This window comes from Schistocerca nitens, chromosome 2 (assembly GCF_023898315.1).
Source record: "Schistocerca nitens isolate TAMUIC-IGC-003100 chromosome 2, iqSchNite1.1, whole genome shotgun sequence".
Taxonomy (NCBI): domain Eukaryota; kingdom Metazoa; phylum Arthropoda; class Insecta; order Orthoptera; family Acrididae; genus Schistocerca; species Schistocerca nitens.
Genome location: NC_064615.1, coordinates 402,973,486 through 402,994,693, shown reverse-complemented (window position 1 = coordinate 402,994,693; position 21,208 = coordinate 402,973,486). Strand labels below are relative to the sequence as shown.

General features: G+C 40.1%; 1 protein-coding gene across 3 annotated transcripts in view; it reads right to left on the bottom strand.

Moving 5' to 3' along the window:
• Positions 1 to 6,050: 6,050 nt before the first annotated feature.
• LOC126236255 (exocyst complex component 7) overlaps positions 6,051 to 21,208 on the bottom strand; it is a 116,373-nt gene continuing 101,215 nt past the window's right edge. For 2 of the 3 annotated variants that reach the window (XM_049945407.1, XM_049945408.1), the window contains exons 11-14: positions 20,095 to 20,311; positions 17,461 to 17,575; positions 8,299 to 8,432; positions 8,057 to 8,225 (exon numbers count right to left, since the gene is read on the bottom strand). In XM_049945407.1, the coding sequence (XP_049801364.1) occupies positions 8,123 to 8,225; positions 8,299 to 8,432; positions 17,461 to 17,575; positions 20,095 to 20,311 (569 nt within the window). In that variant the 3' untranslated portion in view covers positions 8,057 to 8,122. Of the gene's footprint in view, positions 6,167 to 8,056; positions 8,226 to 8,298; positions 8,433 to 17,460; positions 17,576 to 20,094; positions 20,312 to 21,208 lie in introns of those variants that run through there. The other variant, XM_049945409.1, reaches the window with a different exon arrangement.

Below are 21,208 nucleotides of genomic sequence, written 5' to 3'. Positions count from 1 at the left end.
TCTACTGTCAAGGCCTTTATGACACCATCCAAATGGAGACTATATGCCCTTGTGGGGTGGTAGATAATGCAAACCCCAATGTTAATCATTCAGAAACCAGTGACAGTCCCTACTTGGCCAGATTACTCCTTAAGGCTATAATTACATTTGTCTCTAAAGTGAATTCATATTACAGGACAGCTGCACAGGGAAATCTATTTAATGGCAAAACTCTTCTGAATAAGCTCATAGCCTCAGTCAACATGTGGGTCATTCCACACCAACTGGACCAATACTCATTGGATGACCATCTCCAATCTAAATGAAATGTTATCTTTATAATAAAACTAAACCATGCAGAATTTGAGCTGAAGATAGAGAAAATTCAAGGCTTTAGGACGTTTTCAGTGAAGGGTAGCAAAATTTGATTTGTATTGTTCCAAGCAAATTTAAGACAGCTTAACACTTAAACTAGTAATTATCTAAGAGATATATTTGGATTATATGCACAACCTTTGTGCTCTTCACAGTGTTAGAGCTTGAAGACTGACTCATTCACCACTTTGTGCTACATAGAGTGAAATTGGAGAAAAATGAGCTACAACAATTTTTCAAACATTTTATAAGTGCAAGTAGCTGAGTAGCACCATGGTGTAGTGGTTATGATACTGAACTGTTGCATGGAGGGTTGTGAGTTCAAAACTCACCTGGACTGTACAATTTTAATGTCTATATTTGGCTCGGGGTACATTCTAGAAGTATCCATAAATGTCAAGAATCATTGTACTGGAATTTTCTGTAGCTGTATATATACTGTATGTGTTCTAGCCGGAGGCAGTTCACTCCGCCCTCTTGTATGTGCAAGTGCTGAATAAACCTTTGTTAAGTGAAGTTAGTGTTAACATTCATCTAATTACACTTCCTTCTACGTGACAGTATTGTGCAGGGTTAGAGTTGCTCCTGCCAAGATACTCAACAGTACAGGCATCTTAAGGCAGTTTGAGATATAAAAAAAGTAACTGAACTTCAGTGATCTATATTCCCAGTCGAGATGGTCATGCTAAGAGGCTAACTCAAAAATAACGCTATACCAAAGAACAAATGTAAAATTAGACTGGTGTTTTAGCCACCTGAAATTTAGTTAAATACCAAGGAAAAGTTAAGAGTTACAGGTTTAGCACTGAGGCTAACTTTATTAACATATGTACCCGAAGGAAAACCAGACAGACCTCCTGTACTGATGGTCATGGACCATAATTTTTGGATGAAATAAATATTGTCGCAGAAGAAGCTGAGTAGCACCGTGGTGTAGTGGTTATGATACTAAACTGTTGCATGGAGGGTCGTGAGTTCAAAACTCACCTGGACTGTACAATTTTAATTTCTATATTCGGTTCGGGGTAATCTGCATGTAATCTGCAGACGGGATCTCTCGTGAGTTCCAAAATGCTACCAGCAGTCCAGCTAGCACAGTGACCACATAGGAAGTTCAAAGGAATGGTGGGACGAAGTACAAAAGGTAAGGAAAGAGAAAAGATGGTTCATGTCACAGAGAGTATCCAGTATGGATCCGACACTCCAGCAACAGCCATCAGCCAACACACAGCACTTTTCCCACATCACCCTATTGGCTACTCAAAGAGAAGTGATGCTTGTTTGTCAGCACATTCCATAGGAATGATGATCTTATTCAGCACATAGGTCCATTGAATTGTACTCAGACATTGCAGATGAAACTAAGAGAAGTAACTATAAAATCTTGTACCCTTGGGCTCACTAGGCCCTGTATACATTCCTTCCTCCTTGCGTAACAGCACTTGTGGTGGGGGGAGAGTGGAGGGTAGTTTCAGTAGTGTATAGCTATGGATAACAAGAGCCCGATTGGCTGAATTTTCCAAATTTGATTACAAATTATTTACAAAGTTTTTTATTTGTATTATAATTACCTTTTTTTTTTTTTAAAAAAAAAAAAAAAGACTGGCTTTAACAATGGCCAGATGATGCTCTGGTGTTGGAGGGGGGTGTAAGGTGATGTTATTGGCCCTCCACATGGTTTGAGTAGCATTGGTTATATATACTGTTAGTCACATGAAACTCTCATATAACTAGCATTAGACAATGCCCAGGGGAAAATATTACAAATCAATACAGCCTCTGGGTTAAGTTCTGCAAGCAAAATTTTGTTTAAATTCTCTAAATTAACGTTAATAAAAAATTGTAAGTCGTAAAGGCCACCAAAACAGAATCAATGCATAGGCATTAATGTATTCAGCTTGAAGAGATACAAAACTTATTATATTGTCTGATGTGGGATCAACTATAAGAGTAGTTAGTTACCCAGTGGTAATTCTCTAACACTATTGTGTACAAACAGCAATTCTCTGTAAAACTGCACTAGTAGTGCGTATCAGTTGTCTACATCATAAAAATACCCAAATATTATAACTCTCATAATATAAACATTGAATAAAGCAACTCTAGAAAAGTGTAAAACAAAATGACAGTATATTCTCATAGCAGTAATATAAAATAGAGGACTCATACCATTGTAGTAAATTCCTAGAAACCCATCACAATAAAACATAAGACTCAAGATGAGATTAGCACAAGATAACACAACTGTTAAACTATGTAATAATTTCATGAAAATTCTTCATAAATAAAAATTTAATTTGGAATAGTAAATATCAGTTAATCTGGGAAGTTTTCCATGGGCAAAACCCTAATTTGAATTGCAAAATCCTAATGCATTGATGTAATTGTTTTCTTAAGCTAGTTAAACTTGAATTACAGAATACAGCTAACTCAACCCATTAACTGCTAAGAGTTATAACACATTGCAGTCTCAGATCCCTGATGAACAAAAGTAGATTAAAACTGCATGCCAGACTGAGACTTGAACTCGGGACCTTTGCCTTTCACAGGCAAGTACTCTATCGACTAAGCTACCCAAGCACGACTCATGACCTGTCGTCACAGCTTTCATTCCGCCAGTACATCTCCTACTTCCAAACTTCTCAGAAGCTCTCCTGTGTAACTAGTGGAACTAAATCTGTGAGGACAGTTCGTGAGCCATGCTTGGGTAGCTCAGTCAGTAGAGCACTTGCCTGCAAAAGGCGAAGGTCGTGAGTTTGAGTCTCAGTCCGGCACACAGTTTTAATCAGCCAGGAAGTTTCAATGCACAGAATGCTTGTATAGTAATATAAAACTGTCAGGAAAGTCCTTCTCCGGGATTCTGTTCAACCCATGTGTCACAATGACTTGAATATCCATTATGCCATCAAAGTGTTGATCCTTCATGTGAATTTCTGCCATTTGTCATTTTGTGGTAGGTTCGTATTGGTAGCACCAGGTCTCATTGCCTCTTATGATTTTTTTTCTAGAAAAGAATTGTCCATGTTTTGGCAGGTGTCCATGCACCATTGCTTTTGTTCAGGAGTCAAGGTGAGCGGGACAAACATTGCACACACTCTCTCTTCTTCAAAAAAATTATAAAAAAATTCTGGAGAATATCTTGAACAGTTGAGAATGTCTTGAACATTGTTCGAGTATAGTTTGTGACACAATAACACTGACACACTATGGCTGCACATGCTCACTACTTAACACTGCCTGCTTGCAACTGACTGGTCAAACTCAAAAGTTCCACGTAGCAGCGGGATCACTAAGATGCAGTCCTAGCAGTTAGTGACGTGTGTGTGTGTATCAGATCCCACATGCATTAAAGTTGCATAAGTGATGAAAGGAATCATGGTTGCCTAGCATTATTGAAAACATTTTTACTAAAGGCTGTGCACTTAAATTCATGTTACGATTTCATTACAATAATGGTGTGGTGTCCAAAGGAATGAACTCTCAATGTAGCCACAGTAAAATAAGAAGCTAACTAAAAAATAACACTATATCAAAGAAAAATGTAAAATTAAACTGGTGTTTTAGCCACGTAAAATTTACTTAAATATCAAGGAAAAGTTAAGAGTTACAGATTTAGCACCGAGGCTAACTTTATTAATATACGTACCAGAAGGAAAACCAGACAGATCTCTTGTATTGATGGTCATGGACCACTGAGCATTGTAGACACAGGTTGTAAAAAAACTTGCATGTAATCTGCAGACAGGATCTCTCAGTTCTCTCTCTAAGTTCCAAAATGCTACCAGCAGTCCAGCTAGCACAATGACCACATAGGAAGTTCAGAAGAATGGGATACAGTGATTGAGCAGCTCCTCATCAGCCACACATTCCTGTAGCCAAGTGATGCTTGAGTTGGTGTAATAGAGCAATGCTACTGGATAGTGAATGACTGAAAATGAGTGATTTAGAGTGATGAATCACACTATATCCTGTAACAATCCAATGGAAGGGCCTAAATTTGCAAATGCCTGGAGAACATCACTTGCCATCATGTGTAGCACCAACACTGAAGAACAGACGAGTTGGTGTTAGTATAAAGGGGTATGTCTCATGGTTAGGATGTTGTCCACTTATTGTACTTAAGAAAATGCTAAATGCAGAAGGATATGAACACATTTTACAGCATTATGTACTGTGTAAGTAGAGGAATAATTCAGGAATGACGACTAATTGTATCAACATGACCAAAAAAGCTTGTTATAAAGCAGCCTCTATTAGGCAACGGTTTGTAGGCAACACTCCTGAAGTAGACTGGCATGCCCAGAGTCCTGACCTGAAACCAATGAAACAGCCCTCACATAGGTTAGAGTGTCCAACATTGTTAGCTTCACTGATATTGATTCTTGAGGGAAAATGGGCTGTCATCCCTCTACAGACATTCAGACATCTCACTGAAAGTTTTGACAATCCCCACTCGAATGAGTGCAGCATCTCAAGCATTTCATATCAAGAGCTAAAAATTTAAGGAATTACATACTAAATTTCAACAAAATGTGAGATGCTAAGTTGGAGAGGCTAGACATTTGGTGTGGAATGATCCATATGTATGTTATATACCCTGCAATGGATTAAAACTTTCCTTAGATTCTGTTCCAGTAGTCATTAAAGAAATAAAAACCCCAGTTAACAGTAGAGCATTGTAGAATCTGAAGATAGCTGATGAGTGAAAAAGTTCATGATATTTGCTGTGGTGCAAGTTGAATGTGTTGTTTTCAAACATTTCCTTAAATTTCCTAGTCCTCATTGTCCTTCGCCACTTTTGTGAAAAGCCAATTTATCTACCCAAACAACTGAATTTATTCACAACCAAAGATATTTGTACAAGAGGAACAGTGCACCTGGCATCTACAGCACCATCGAAACCAACTTCCCCTGTGCCTTACTGGTCAGCTGCCAGAGACCATTGGTTCATTATATGAAAAAACTCGGGAGATATCCCTGAACAACCTCTGAATTGTTTCTTGGTGGATTTCTGGTTCACCCTTTACTCTTCATACAGAAAAAAAGGAGACAGCGTTTGGATAATGTTAATAACGTAATGTGGTATGAAGAAATCCTTGGTTAATTTTGTAGCAGACATGTTCAGGGGGAGTCCACTAAGAGTTTTTCAGAGAAGGTTTTCTTTCCTTTAGTCTTCTGATGTTCTGATTGGCCTCTTGTTGGGAATCTAGCTCAGTTCATCAGAGAGGTTAGCTTGGAATGCATTATTTTGCTCCTTCTCATATTAGTACAAGTGCAATGAGGTGACTGCAATGTATATGATAATTAGCATGATAATCTGCTTGCCTTATGGTGAATATTTTGCACCTTTCAGATTAGATATAAATGATCTTACTTGCAAAAGGTGCATATTAGCAGTTGTTGCTGCCATCTCAATAACAAGTAGTATTAGAATTCAGTATATCATTATAACAAAAAAAGTCACTAGTAGTGACAGTTGACAAATTTATCAGAGTGTAAAAAACGATTTTATACAAATAGTCATTATACCAAGACTGGTTCTGAAAGGTTAATTTTAAATCTTAATCAAACTCAGTGAATTTAAATGCTTTGTAGCTGCTATGTAGACATTTATGTGTAGAAATGAGTAAATTAGGTTTATTTTAATGAGCATTTCAACACTAATAAAGAAACAGATTTTCGAAATGAAACTTTAGTCAGATCATTATCGTCTTGTAGAGTCTTCTGCCACATGCCTCTCCATCTTATCAGGTCTTCCCAAAACTTCATGTTGCCTCTGCTTCATCTCCTGCTGCATCTTCCTAGGCATCATCTTGTCATGGCGAAATAAAAACAGAAAAACTTCTACTTTCCAAATGGCACCAGAAATAGCCACAAACAAAACAAGAGACAGAGGTATTGTCAGAAAATGAAAGAGAGGAAAGAGTTGAAGGAATCTTCACTAATCTAGGCTTAAATCAATAGTCCATCATTGACTCCTGGTCATGACAAATTCTGCCTCCTGTAATTACATTCAGTGATTTTTAAGTTACAAATTGTGTTACTATGTCCTTTGTACTTCGAACTTTGTTGTCAACAGTGAGTGTGCCGTATCAGTGGATATATATGAATTAAAAAAAAAAAAAAAAACATTAAATGTTAAAAGATCAACAAGTTGAACTGGATACAACAACTGAGACCACAATTCTTTTTATCAAATTATTTAGTAAACATCCATGAAAAAATTTTGCCAGGACTATTGTCTTGCCTTGTATACACATATTCCAGAATCTATTCTTCAACACTTTCTATTGTATGACTACTGTCAGTTGTTTCTATAAGCCCTCTCATCATTACTATCATAAACAAATAACTGTTGACTTGATGGGTGAAACTGAACAGAACCAGTTATGGGTTTAACATCCTGTTGATGATTTATTAGGAATGAAACACATACTCAGATTGGAGAAGGATGGAGTAGGAAAACAGCCACGTTCTTTTCAAGGGAACAATCCAAATACTTTCCCCAAATAATTTATGAGAACAGAAAATCTACTGTGGTTACTGTGGCGGGACTTTGAACTTTGTCCCCCTGCAAGCTGAGTGCCTGAACTCATGCATGATCAATTCCTCTGTTTTCTCTAGTGTTCTTAATACAGTATTAAAATTGTGCTGATTCTACTGAACCCCCACTATCCTTTGACCTATCTTTGTAACCCACTATGCCATACATATTACCCAACGTAAAGAACATCAGTTACCCCTATATACAAGAACAAATTTAAACATGTAACATTCAATTACTTCACTTCTAGTCTTTCAAAAATGTTGAAAAAGGAACTTATAAGGTATTAGTAAGTCACTTTTCTCAATACAGCTTGTTAACTTCAGCCTAATTTGTGTTTGGTAATGGACTCCATGCAGAAAAAGATATAAATAGGCCCTCACAAACATAGTAAGGGGAAATGACCTGTTTGCATCTTCTGTTTGGACCATAAAATTCTAACTGGAAATTAAAGTGTTATACATTAATGTCATCCACTTATATAAATATAACCCAGTCTTTATAAAATTAACTTTAGTGTGGGAAAACAGAGTAGTATCATTGTGACCAATAGACTGACTTCTAAGGATCTTGAGATATTGTTGCTGAACTATGCCATATTCAACAGAGCACCTGTGTGTCATCTTCAGACTATAACACTGGTATTACTACCTGAAATTTGTCAGCAGATTCTTCATTTAAATATTACATAGTTGCATCAACACAATCCAACAGATCCCAAGACCCATAGTAAAGGTCATTACATTTCAAAACTTTAAATAGCACATTAAAGGGCTATTCAGAAACTATATTGCTTGTTGATGACTGAAGGATACTAATGAAATACCAGACTGGTACACAGCCAGAAAATTTATAAAACAGATCTGTAACTGTAGCACAACATACAGTTTAGGCCTTTCCCATACTATGAAACTTTTATTTTTACAAACTGGTTACCTCTGTTTCTAATTCAACCAAGAAAATTGTTTAAATAATTGTTTCTCATTTGATTTTTAAGGTTTAGATCCTTATTTCAATGCAATATTTCAAGTATGATGCATTTCTATTATTAATATTCAACAATTTATGCATCCTGGTAGAATTAACTGTTCATTATTGCACAAATTGCAAATACTGCATTTTAGACTGCTGTAAAGGCACATAAAATCTCCATTTCAATTAACAAACTGTAAATACATATTTAATTCACAAATTTACAATGTTTATTTATGTTACAGAGATAACTTATGCTGCGACATCAAAAAATCTGTCAATCATTTCTGATACTCCTGCTGGATCGTATTTAATATATTTTTCCTTATTCTTTGTGAACTGGACGTTGCAGTACCTAAATAGAGAAAAATTAAAAATTAATTTATGGGGGGAGGGGGTGTCTGTTTTATTTGAAATTAAAGCCTTACCTTTCATAAAAGGCATTATATTTTGGAAGTATGTATTCCTTATTATCTCGCTTTAAGCTTTCTCGTAACTCAACATCTGGAATTGAATAACTCCTCTGCACTTTTGCTATGTCTTCCATTTCCTTGTTGAATCCCTGGGAGAAAAACAAGCTTCATTGTATGTTTACAAATATATTCTGTTTCTCTTACAGAAAATAGAACTCTTTATTTGTTCTTTAAACCATCATACAAATGAGAAATAAAACTACCATTCTGCCCAACAAAAATGTGTAACAGCTCACTTGTGATGAAACTGAAAAGTTTATTAAGTATCACATGCATAAAATTAAAGTTTACCTCCTCTCCAACAGTTTGATGAAATACAGTAAGATGAACCAGGATAGGTCTCCTGTTAAAATTAACTATGAGGTAGAAAATGCTGTGTTGTGAAAATGTGTGCTATAGTTTTCTTTCTGGCAGTCAATTTTAACTACAATAGCAGGGCATTCAAATTATGACAAATTGTTTCTCCCGTATATATTCTCTCTCTCTCTCTCTCTCTCTCTCTCTCTCTCTCTCTCTCTCTATATATATATATATATATATATATATATATAATTTTAAACAAAAATTGTATATACAACAACGTGCTGTCTGTTTTCTTCTTCACAGTTGATTTTAACAGAAAACAGGAAAGTTGTATTTAATGGCTCATTGGCTTACAATTAGAATACTATAACAGAATTTGAATTGTCTGAAACTTTGTAATCCAGCCCTTCACAGATTAAAACTATGCAAAATAATGTCAATGAAACTAGGACCACTACAGATCCAGCAGCTGGAGAGGTCTCTCTCACACCCCATACAACAATGATCCCAACCAATTTACCTACTCATTTTAAGTGACTTCATTTCCAATCAAGGTTTCGTTTGCAATAACAATAAACACGGCTTAAAGTCGGAGAGAGGAGGGAAAGAGGTGATAAAGAAGGGTGGACGAGATGGACAGAGGGGAGAGGGGTGGGGCGAAGAAGGGGATTTGGAGATATATCCAGTTCCAATACATATTTAGCATTTGCAAAGCTTTGCTGGGTTTGCTAGTTTAATTAAACAACAACCACTTTAATTATTAGTAATGCCCGTGGAACTAATTATCGTTAACAAAATTGTGAGAAGTGGAAAGACCATGTACAAATTATTATTGCTTTTAATGATCACTGTGGAAGCAGTATTTTCTTAAGACGTGTATAATTGCTGCTGCTGCTGCTGCTGCATGAGACTTCTTGCATGTTATTACTCATAAAGCCATCTACATTCCCAGGCATAAAAGCAAATAAGCTTTGTTACATCTACATCTACATCCATACTCCGCAAGCCACCTGACTGTGTGTGGCAGAGGGTACCTTGAGTACCTCTATCGGTTCTCCCTTCTATTCCAGTCTTGTATTGTTTGTGGAAAGAAGGATTGTCGGTATGCCTCTGTGTGGGCTCTAATCTCCCTGATTTTATCCTCATGGTCTCTTCGCTAGATATACGTAGGAGGGAGCAATATACTGCTTGACTCCTCGGTGAAGGTATGGCACATTATGACAGTATTGAGTCAAAGCAAGAAAAATTAGGGTTTAGTGTGCTGTGTCTGGCAACGTAACTGGTGATGAAGCCACAAACTACTGAACTGCACTAGGGAAGGAATTCGCTTACCTCTTTTACAAAGGTCACCCTGGCATTTGACACAAGTGATATTTTTGAGGAAACTAAATAAAACCTAAAACTGGATTTTTGGATATATTTTTGAATACAGCTTCACTTAAATGTAATCAGTCTGAAATATGGATAAATTTATATTCAAAGTATTCTGCTCAATGCCAATATGATTAGATGATATAAAAGTAATTCAACATAAACTGATGCTTCAATAAAGTGGATATGCTGAGTCACGGATATACACAACAAAAAGACTGCAGAAAATGAGCTTCTGGCCAACAAGGCCTTTGTCAGAGGTACACACACACACACACACACACACACACACACACACACACACACACACGACCACAGTCTCTGGCTGCTGAGGCCACAATGTGAGCAGCACCACATAATGGGAGACGCAACTGGGTGCTGGGGGTAAGAAGGAAGCTGGGGCAGGGAGGGGAAGGGATAGAAGCTTGTGGGATGGTGAAGTGCTGCTAGCTGGAGCATACTGAGATGAGGTGGAGAGAGGGTTGAGCAGCTAGATGCAGTCGGGAGGTTAGATGGAGGGCGGGGGAGGGTTAGTGGAAAAGGATGGAGGTAAAAAGGCTGTGGGCTCATTGGTAGATGAGAGGACTGTGTAGTGCTGGAACGGGAACAGGGAAGGAGCTAGAGGGTGAGGACAAAGACTAATGAATGTTGAGGCCAGGAGGGTTATGGGAACATAGGATACACTGCAGGGAGAGTTCCCACCTGCGCAATTCAGAAAAGGCGGTGTTGATAGGAAGCATCCAGATGGCACATGCTGTGAAGCAGTCAGTGAAATAAAGAATGTTGTCTTTGGGCGGCAAGCTCAGCAATGGTTTGGTGACGGTGGTGTTTGGGTTATGAGCCTCAGCAGTGGTCCAGCTGTTTCTTGACCACAGTTTGTCGTGGCCATTCATACGGACAGACTGATTGTTGGTTGTCTTACCCATGTATAATGCAGCACTGAGGTTTCAACTTATCTTGTAGCTCACATGACTGGTTTCACAGGTAGCCCTGCCTTTGAGGGGATAGGTGATGCGTGTGACCGGACTGGAGTAGGTGGTGGTGGTGGGAGGATGTATGGAACAGGTCTAGAGAAGTTGCCAATCTCTGCACCATGCTGAAATCTTTTCAAGATCTGACTGAATATTGATGCAACTTCTTTCATATAGTACTTCATTATAGATAAGTGCATCATCTGCAAAAAACCTAATTTCACTATTAACATTGTTTGAAAGGTTATTTATATACAATGTGAACAGCAAGGGTCCCAACACACTTCCCTGAGCACAAAACTTCTATATCTGACAACATCTCTCTGTCCAAGATAACATGCTGTGTTCTTCCTGTCAAAAAGTCCTCAATCCAGTCACAAAATTCACTTGATACCCCATATAATCGTACTTTTGACAATAAGCACATGTATGGTACAGAGTCAAATGCTTTTCGGAAATCAAGGAACACTGCATCTATTTGGCTGCCTTGATCCATCGCTTTCAGTATGTCATGTAAGAAAAGTGCAATTTGGGTTTCACATGATCAACATTTTCGAAAGCCATGCTTATCAGCATTGAGGAGGTAATTCTGTCCAAAATACCTCATTATGTTTGAGCTCAGAGTATGTTCCACGATTCTACAACAAATCAATGTCAAGGATATTGGACCCATCAATGGCAGTCAGAATCCACACAAGCAGGATCCTTCCAATGTACTGAAAGGACGCTTATTAGCAAAGTGAAACTGGTAGGATATATATATATATATATATTTATGTGACTTACCATACGAAAGTGCTGGCAGGTCAATAGAAACACAAACAAACACATTCATACACACAAAATTCTAGCTTTCGCAACCAATGGTTGCTTCGTCAGGAAAGAGGTAAGGAGAGGGAAAGACGAAAGGATGTGGGTTTTAAGGGAGGGGGTAAGGAGTCATTCCAATCCCGGGAGCGGAAAGACTTACCTTAGGGGGAAAAAGGACAGGTATACACTCGCGCACACACACACATATCCATCTGCACACACACAGACACAAGCAGACATTTGTAAAGGCAAAGAGTTTATTTTTCTCGCATGGAATGTTTCCCTATTATATATATATGAATATAATAGAGGGAAACATTCCACGTGGGAAAAATATATCTAAAAACAAAGATGCTGTGACTTACCAAACGAAGCGCTGGCAGGTCGATAGACACACAAACTAACACAAACAAACACACAAAATTCAAGCTTTCGCAACAAACTGTTGCCTCATCAGGAAAGAGGGAAGGAGAGGGAAAGACGAAAGGATGTGGGTTTTAAGGGAGAGGGTAAGGAGTCATTCCAATCCCGGGAGCGGAAAGACTTACCTTAGGGGGGAAAAGGGACAGGTATACACTCGCACGCGCACACACACACACACACACACACACACATCCATCCACACATATACAGACACAAGAAGACATATTTAAAGACAAAGAGTTTGGGCAGAGATGTCAGTCGATGCGGAAGTGCAGAGGCAAAGATGTTGTTGAATGACAGGTGAGGTATGAGTGGCGGCAACTTGAAATTAGCGGAGATTGAGGCCTGGTGGGTAACGGGAAGAGAGGATATATTGAAGAGCAAGTTCCCATCTCCAGAGTTCGGATAGGTTGGTGTTAGCAGGAAGTATCCAGATAACCCGGACGGTGTAACACTGTGCCAAGATGTGCTGGCCATGCACCAAGGCATGTTTAGCCACAGGGTGATCCTCATTACCAACAAACACGGTCTGCCTGTGTCCATTCATGCGAATGGACAGTTTGTTGCTGGTCATTCCCACATAGAATGCGTCACAGTGTAGGCAGGTCAGTAACCATTTCGGCTAGTTCTAATAACTTTCGCTTTATTTCCATTTCAGTTTTTCCCACATCACTGATAATTTTTAGCCGCTTCCCACAGGTTTTAATGCCATTATTTCTTCGTCAGACAATTGTTAGCTTCACTTTCATAATCGGCCACCACAAAACCACTCCTTTTAATACATTTACACGCAGTTTTTTCGAAATTTTCCCGAATTTCTCTGTCCTTTAACGTGTTTTGGCGGCAACACAACCACCTAACCTTTGTGCACATCGTTGTCTACCAACCCAAGTCCAACATAGCCCAGCTGTAACCAACACCTTTTCGCCTTTTTTCACACCAGATCTCCAGTTACTTTCCAGTTCACCTTTATCTATCCCCATATATTTATATTTTCATTTTCATATCAGCCTCATGTTACACTTTCCACCTTCTAATACCATGTCAACCTCACAACACCCCCACAATGACCCCATTAAGTTTTATTTACATTCCCTCCGCAGACATGCCTTCGCCCTAGCCAGATTACGCTCCCATATTCTATTTTCTCAGGCTTGTCTGACATTTGGCATTACCCCCAAAGACCTCACACTTAAAGTTCCCATCTCTGGCTGCAACCCTTCTTTCCATCCGTCCCTATACCAGTTCCAAACTGAACAATCCATTGCCCTCACCCACCTAATCCTTCACCTACACATCAACTCAGCCAATGAACACACCTGTCAACTCCTATCCTTAATAAAAGTCCTCAATCCTTCCTCTCCCACATCCACACCGGCTGTTCAGAGCATCCTCCTACAGGCCAACCGCAAATTAGAACAGCATGCCACCCTCCACCTCAAAAAACTTCCCAATCTCCTGGTTTCCCACCTCCAGAAAGGCAACTCACTCACCCTTCACAACCTTTCCAGCAAACCTCAACCTCCTCTCATTGCACACAAACCCAGTCTCTCCCATCTACTCAATCTCCCACTTCCAGCTCCACTCCCTCCAAAACCTCAAAATTCCAATCAACACAATCTGGAACCACAACACCCTAATTCAGTAGTTAACGTTTCCTCCAAACCTCTCTCCCAATCCGAAACCTCTGTCCTACCCAAAGGCCTCACCTTCAGCCCCACTCCCAGATTCAACCAAACAGCCCTCGTCAAAGATTTACTGTCCTACACTCGTACTCTCTGCTGGAAATATCACTTTGCCACGAAGAAAAATGATCCTAATCCTACTCCTAATGATCCAACTCCCCAAGACACTATCCAAATTGAACCCTGCCTGGAACAGTTCCGTCCTCCATCACAGCGGGACCCACCTCCTCTTACTCAAAATCACCCTCTCCAAACCTTCCAGGAATTTCTGACTTCCAGCCTTGCCTCTCAATCCCTCTTAAAAAAAACCTTAATCCTACTCCCAACATCACCACTGCTGAAGCCCAGGCTATCCGTGATCTGAAGGCTGACCAATCCATCGTCATTCTTCCGGCGGACAAGGGTTCCACGACCGTAGTACTTGATCGTCGGGAGTATGTGGCCGAGGGACTGCGTCAGCTTTCAGACAACACCACATACAAAGTTTGCCAAGGTAATCCCATTCCTGATGTCCAGGCGGAGCTTCAAGGAATCCTCAGAACCTTAGGCCCCCTGCAAAACCTTTCACCTGACTCCATCAACCTCCTGACCCCACCGACACCCCGCACCCCTACCTTCCACCTTCTTCCTAAAATTCACAAACCCAATCATCCCGGCCGCCCCATTGTAGCTGGTTACCAAGCCCCCACAGAACGTATCTCTGCCTACGTAGATCAACACCTTCAACCCATTACATGCAGTCTCCCATCCTTCATCAAAGACACCAACCACTTTCTCGAACGCCTGGAATCCTTACCCAATCTGTTATCCCCGGAAACCATACTTGTAACCATTGATGCCACTTCCTTATACACAAATATTCCGCACGTCCAGGGCCTCGCTGCGATGGAGCACTTCCTTTCACGCCGATCACCTGCCACCCTACCTAAAACCTCTTTCCTCATTACCTTAGCCAGCTTCATCCTGACCCACAACTTCTTCACTTTTGAAGGCCAGACATACCAACAATTAGAGGGAACAACCATGGGTACCAGGATGGCCCCCTCGTACGCCAACCTATTCATGGGTCGCTTAGAGGAAGCCTTCTTGGTTACCCAGGTCTGCCAACCCAAAGTTTGGTACAAATTTATTGATGACATCTTCATGATCTGGACTCACGGTGAAGAGCAACTCCAGAATTTCCTCTCCAACCTCAACTCCTTTGGTTCCATCAGATTCACGTGGTCCTACTCCAAATCCCACGCCACTTTCCTTGACGTTGACCTCCATCTGTCCAATGGCCAGCTTCACACGTCCGTCCACATCAAACTCACCAACAAGCAGCAGTACCTCCATTATGACAGCTGCCACCCATTCCACATCAAACGGTCCCTTCCCTACAGCCTAGGTCTTCGTGGCAAACGAATCTGCTCCAGTCCGGAATCCCTGAACCATTACACCAACAACCTGACAACAGCTTTCGCATCCCACAACTACCCTCCCAACCTGGTACAGAAGCAAATAACCAGAGCCACTTCCTCACCCTCTCAAACCCAGAACCTCCCACAGAAGAACCAAAAAAGTGCCCCACTTGTGACAGGATACTTTCCGGGACTGGACCAGACTCTGAATGTGGCTCTCCAGCAGGGATACGACTTCCTCAAATCCTGCCCTGAAATGAGATCCATACTTCATGAAATCCTCCCCACTCCACCAAGAGTGTCTTTCCGCCGTCCACCTAACGTTCGTAACCTGTTAGTTCATCCCTATGAAATCCCCAAACCACCTTCCCTACCCTCTGGCTCCTACCCTTGTAACCGCCCCCGGTGTAAAACCTGTCCCATGCACCCTCCCACCACCACCTACTCCAGTCCTGTAACCCGGAAGGTGTACACAATCAAAGGCAGAGCCACGTGTGAAAGCACCCACGTGATTTACCAACTGACCTGCCTACACTGTGACGCATTCTATGTGGGAATGACCAGCAACAAACTGTCCATTCGCATGAATGGACACAGGCAGACAGTGTTTGTTGGTAATGAGGATCACCCTGTGGCTAAACATGCCTTGGTGCACGGCCAGCACATCTTGGCACAGTGTTACACCGTCCAGGTTATCTGGATACTTCCCACTAACACCAATCTATCCGAACTCCGGAGGTGGGAACTTGCTCTTCAATATATCCTCTCTTCCCGTTACCCACCAGGCCTCAATCTCCGCTAATTTCAAGTTGCCGCCACTCATACCTCACCTGTCTTTCAACAACATCTTTGCCTCTGCACTTCCGCCTCGACTGACATCTCTGCCCAAACTCTTTGTCTTTAAATATGTCTACAGAGCCACTTCCTCATCCCCTCAAACCCAGAACCTCCCACAGAAGAACCACAAAAGTGCCCCACTTGTGACAGGATACTTTCCGGGACTGGACCAGACTCTGAATGTGGCTCTCCAGCAGGGATACGAGTTCCTCAAATCCTGCCCTGAAATGAGATCCATACTTCATGAAATCCTCCCCACTCCACCAGGAGTGTCTTTCCGCCATTATATATATATATATATATATATATATATATATATATATATATATATATATATAAACCCACATCCTTTCATCTTTCCCTCTCCTTCCCTCTTTCCTGACGAAGCAACCGTTGGTTGCGAAAGCTAGAATTTTGTGTGTATATTTGTGTTTTTTTGTGTGTCTATCGACCTGCCAGCGCTTTTGTTTGGTAAGTCTCATCATCTTTCTTTTTAGATAATTTTTTCCACGTGGAATGTTTCCCTCTGTTATATATATATATATATATATATATATATATATATATATATATATATATATATATAGAGGGAAACATTCCACGTAGGAAAAATATATCTAAAAACAAAGATGATGTGACTTACCAAATGAAAGTGCTGGCAGGTCGACAGACACACAAACAAACACAAACATACACACAAAATTCAAGCTTTCGCAACAAACTGTTGCCTCATCAGGAAAGAGGGAAGGAGAGGGAAAGACGAAAGGATGTGGGTTATAAGGGAGAGGGTAAGGAGTCATTCCAATTCCGGGAGCGGAAATACTTACCTTAGGGGGAAAAAAGGATGGGTATACACTCGCGCACACACACACACACATGCGAGTCCGTCAACTGCACATACAGTTCACGTCCACGCTGTCGCGGCATGCTACCAGTGTTAAAGACTGCGATGGAGCTCCGTATGCCACGGCAAACTGGCTGACACTGACGGCGGCGGTGCACAAATGCTGCGCAGCTAGCGCCATTCGACGGCCAACACCGCGGTTCCTGGTGTGTCCGCTGTGCCGTGCGTGTGATCATTGCTTGTACAGCCCTCTCGCAGTGTCCGGAGCAAGTATGGTGGGTCTGACACACGGTGTCAGTGTGTTCTTTTTTCCATTTCCAGGAGTGTATATATATACGTGGAATGTTTGCAGTTCTGACAGCCCTGTTGTAATTGGCCCTGTCTCGTAAGTTAGTAAGCAGAATTTCTGTATTCCTCTCTCTTGCAATAAATCAATTATTAATAGCAAAGTGCTACAAATGAAGATTACTTACAGCAAATCTCTCCTTGATTGCAGCACGATCTTTATCACGTAACCTGCCATTCTGTAGCACAGATGAAGGCACTACTTCTGATGGAGCAATGTAACTGAGCACTTTACTCCAACTACTGTGGAAGAAACCAAATTTTAAATCAATGTTTATGGAAAGCCACTAAGCATGCATCATCCAATTAATACTTTCTGCAATGTGCTATTATGGTACACACACTGGTCACTGAACAGTTTTGGAGGATGGTGTCCCAATCCACAAACTGTCCCATGAACTGATGCACATAAATGTAATTTTGAATGAAAAGAATCTTAAAGTAAGAGAAAAGTTGGACAACAGCACTACGTCTGTTTGTGCATAAAAGAGCCGACTGATTCCAGAGGTTGGTATTCACTGACACTGATTCGCTATTTGACTGAACTCTTTAAATTTTTATGACTGAGGGCTGTACAGAGATTTGCAAGTGAAATTATGAGCAGAGGTTTACATAACCCATCGAGGCTTAATAGAGGAAGTTATTCAAGTTTACAGAGTAACAAATTTTTCATTAGTAGAATTCACAAGAAAGACATACAAAACAGTTTCCTAATTTCCTTGGTATTAAAAAAGGTTAATATTGAACACAAAATCTAAAAGACTGTTGGATAAATATGAACATAAGCAAGGTTAAGGATCAATACTGAAAAATAAAAAATATGAGTACAAAATCTTTATCTCTCTGTGGGCTGCACTTACAGTATTATTGTCCAATGTACAGGTTGTTTTGAAATAATTCATCTGGTTTCACAATACTGTATATTCTGCATTAATAAAGTAAGAAAAGATCAGTTTCTACTTACACACAGGACTAAAAGTTTTATCAAAAGAGCAGTTTGATTTTACAAGGGCATTTCTTTTATATGCATGCATATAGAATCTTTTACAGTTACATTTAGGATCAACAGTTTAGTGCATCTTTCACAGATTATCAACATACCCTCCACTGCATGTACAACAAACATCCAGACGCTAGTGAAACTTGTCCCATATTTTTGTGAGAATGTTTGCTGTTGCTGTGCAGCATCACAGTCCACCCATAGTTGTTGGAAGGGGAGGCACACAGAGTCTTTCAAAAGCCATCATAAAAGAAAAAAAAAACTCATAACATGGGACCAGACAACCTTGGAGTCCACTGGTGCAATAAGAGATCCATACACCCTTTGTAGGTAATCCACCATTGAGACTGTTCTTTGTTAATAAACGCTGTTAAATGCAGATGCCAGTGTGGTGGTGCTCCATCCAGTTTAAAAATGAACTTTTTGGCAGCTACTCACAAGTGTGGAAAAGCCAGCTCTCCAACAGATCTAAGTACATGATTCCTGTAACCGTGTGTGTGTGTGTGTGTGTGTGTGTGTGTGTGTGTGTGTGTATGTGAGAGAGAGAGAGAGAGAGAGAGAGAGAGAGAGAGAGAGAGAGAGAGAGACTGGTGCAACACACATGAAGCTATGAAGCTTTGGAAAGTCTATCTTGTTCTTGGCTAGCGTAAGTGGCACTTACATTGTGATGGTTTACTTTTCGACTTAAATGGAATGTATCCTCAATATTGAAAGCTAAATGTGAAAATGTGCAAGAAAAGTGTTATTATCCAGCTCTGTACCCAGAATGAATTGTTCATGACCATCACGATGTGCTTATAGCAACTGCAGCCCATGTGGTTCTAAATACAAGCACCACCACAAAACACAACAGACAGATAAATGAGGATTGGCTAACTATGCTCTATGTCTTGAACAAGCACACAGAGAGGGTATGCGGATTTATTTTTACACAAGCAAGCAGTGTCATAAACTTCTGGTACCATCATCGAATGCTTTGTGATGTAGAAGATGCAGTGCTGTATTTCTGATGATAATCATGCCGCACAGTTGTAACTGAATTGCATCTCCAGAATGAGATTTTCACTCTGCAGCGGAGTGTGCGCTGATATGAAACTTTTCCTGGCAGATTAAAACTGTGTGCCCGACCGAGACTCGAACTCGGGACCTTTGCCTTTCGCGGGCAAGCGCTCTACCAACTGAGCTACCGAAGCACGACTCTCGCAGGAGAGCTTCTGTAAAGTTTGGAAGGTAGGAGACGAGGTACTGGCAGAAGTAAAGCTGTGAGTACCGGGCGTGGGTCGTGCTTCGGTAGCTCAGTTGGTAGAGCGCTTGCCCGCAAAAGGCAAAGGTCCCGAGTCTGAATTGCATCTGTTTAAAAAGAGAATCCAAAACTTATTCTGTTGCTGTGATGCCATGATATTGACTTGGTGCACATTGCATAATGAATGAGCACACGTGTGAGTTAGCTATGCCAGGGAGAGCCCTTCCAGCATCCACATGAACTGGCAACGTATAACCGGTGCAAAGATAAACTTTTAGCTTCAATGCCTGAGTTAAAATTCACCCAAAGTTTGTATCTTCATTCATGCAGAAGTTAATCTTGTGAAGTCAAATGACTCTTTAGAAAACACCTGGTATTCTCATACCATTATCTAAATTGATAGAAACTTACATGTGTAATGCATATGAATTTTGTCAAAGAGGAAGAATTCTACTTTTCTTCCAAACATTTTTAAACAAATCTTATCGACTAACTTAGGTTAGAAAATAACTATTTTACCTTTGTGTGTAAGCATCTTTATGTTCACGTATGCGGCTATGGTACCACTCTTCACAGTTAGGCCTAGAAAGTTTTACTAGATCTAATAATCCAGACCGTTGGAGTGCTTTCAGCACATGATTATTATTGTTCAACAAAAACACTGCTCGCAAGCAAACATCTCCATAAAATTCGCTTTTCACAACTAAGGTCTGGCTCAACTGTTCCAGTACTTTACCTGAGAAAGTAAATTTTTATATCACACAAGAAGAATACCAAAACAAACATTATGGCATATGTACATTTTAGTATACAGAGCAATAGCTTTAGTTTCAAATCTCCCTAGCATTTAAAAGAAATGGACACATGCACACATACAGCTACTGTGTGAAGAAGTGAGTTATTTGCATGTTCCATGGATCATAATTTATCTCTTGCTATGATGAGAATCATGTCAGTTCATAAATATAATACACTTTCTCAGTGACAAATACTGCACCCCCCCCCCCCCCACATATATTAATCATTCAGAAAATTCTTATTTGGCATAGAAGAAGTTGTCATTCAGCTACGATTTCAGTTTGCATTGAAAGTTAATTTAATTATTTGATTCTTCAAATTACTGAGCAAATGGTTAAAACTTTTTAAAGATGAATACTTCGCTACTTTCCGTGCCATATTAAGGCTGATTGGTGGGAGTTGGAGTTGTGCTCGTGCTCCTTTCAGTATTATATTTATGACTGTTCCTCTAGTTTCAAACAGAGTGATTTTTGACAGCAAAATTAAAAAAGGAATAAATGTACAGTATACCTTGTTGTTTAAAGAACTGTCTACAAGAGATTCGATAATGGTAGTCGAAGTTCATCCTTATTATATGCTTCAGAACAATGATCACTTTCTTCCACAATGAAAAGTTGCCTCAGAATATGATGCAATATGAGACTGGTGTGTGAAAAATTGAAAATGTGTCAGCTTTTTGACATTTCACCTCGACAGTCTACAATTATCCACGGTTGCTTCTTACATTACACTGTCAAACTAATGACAGGCTGGACTTGCTGAGAAGTTACCCTTTGGGAGATATCACAAAACAGAGCTTTCACTCATTGAGTCTCCCACAAATGCTGTAATGTGT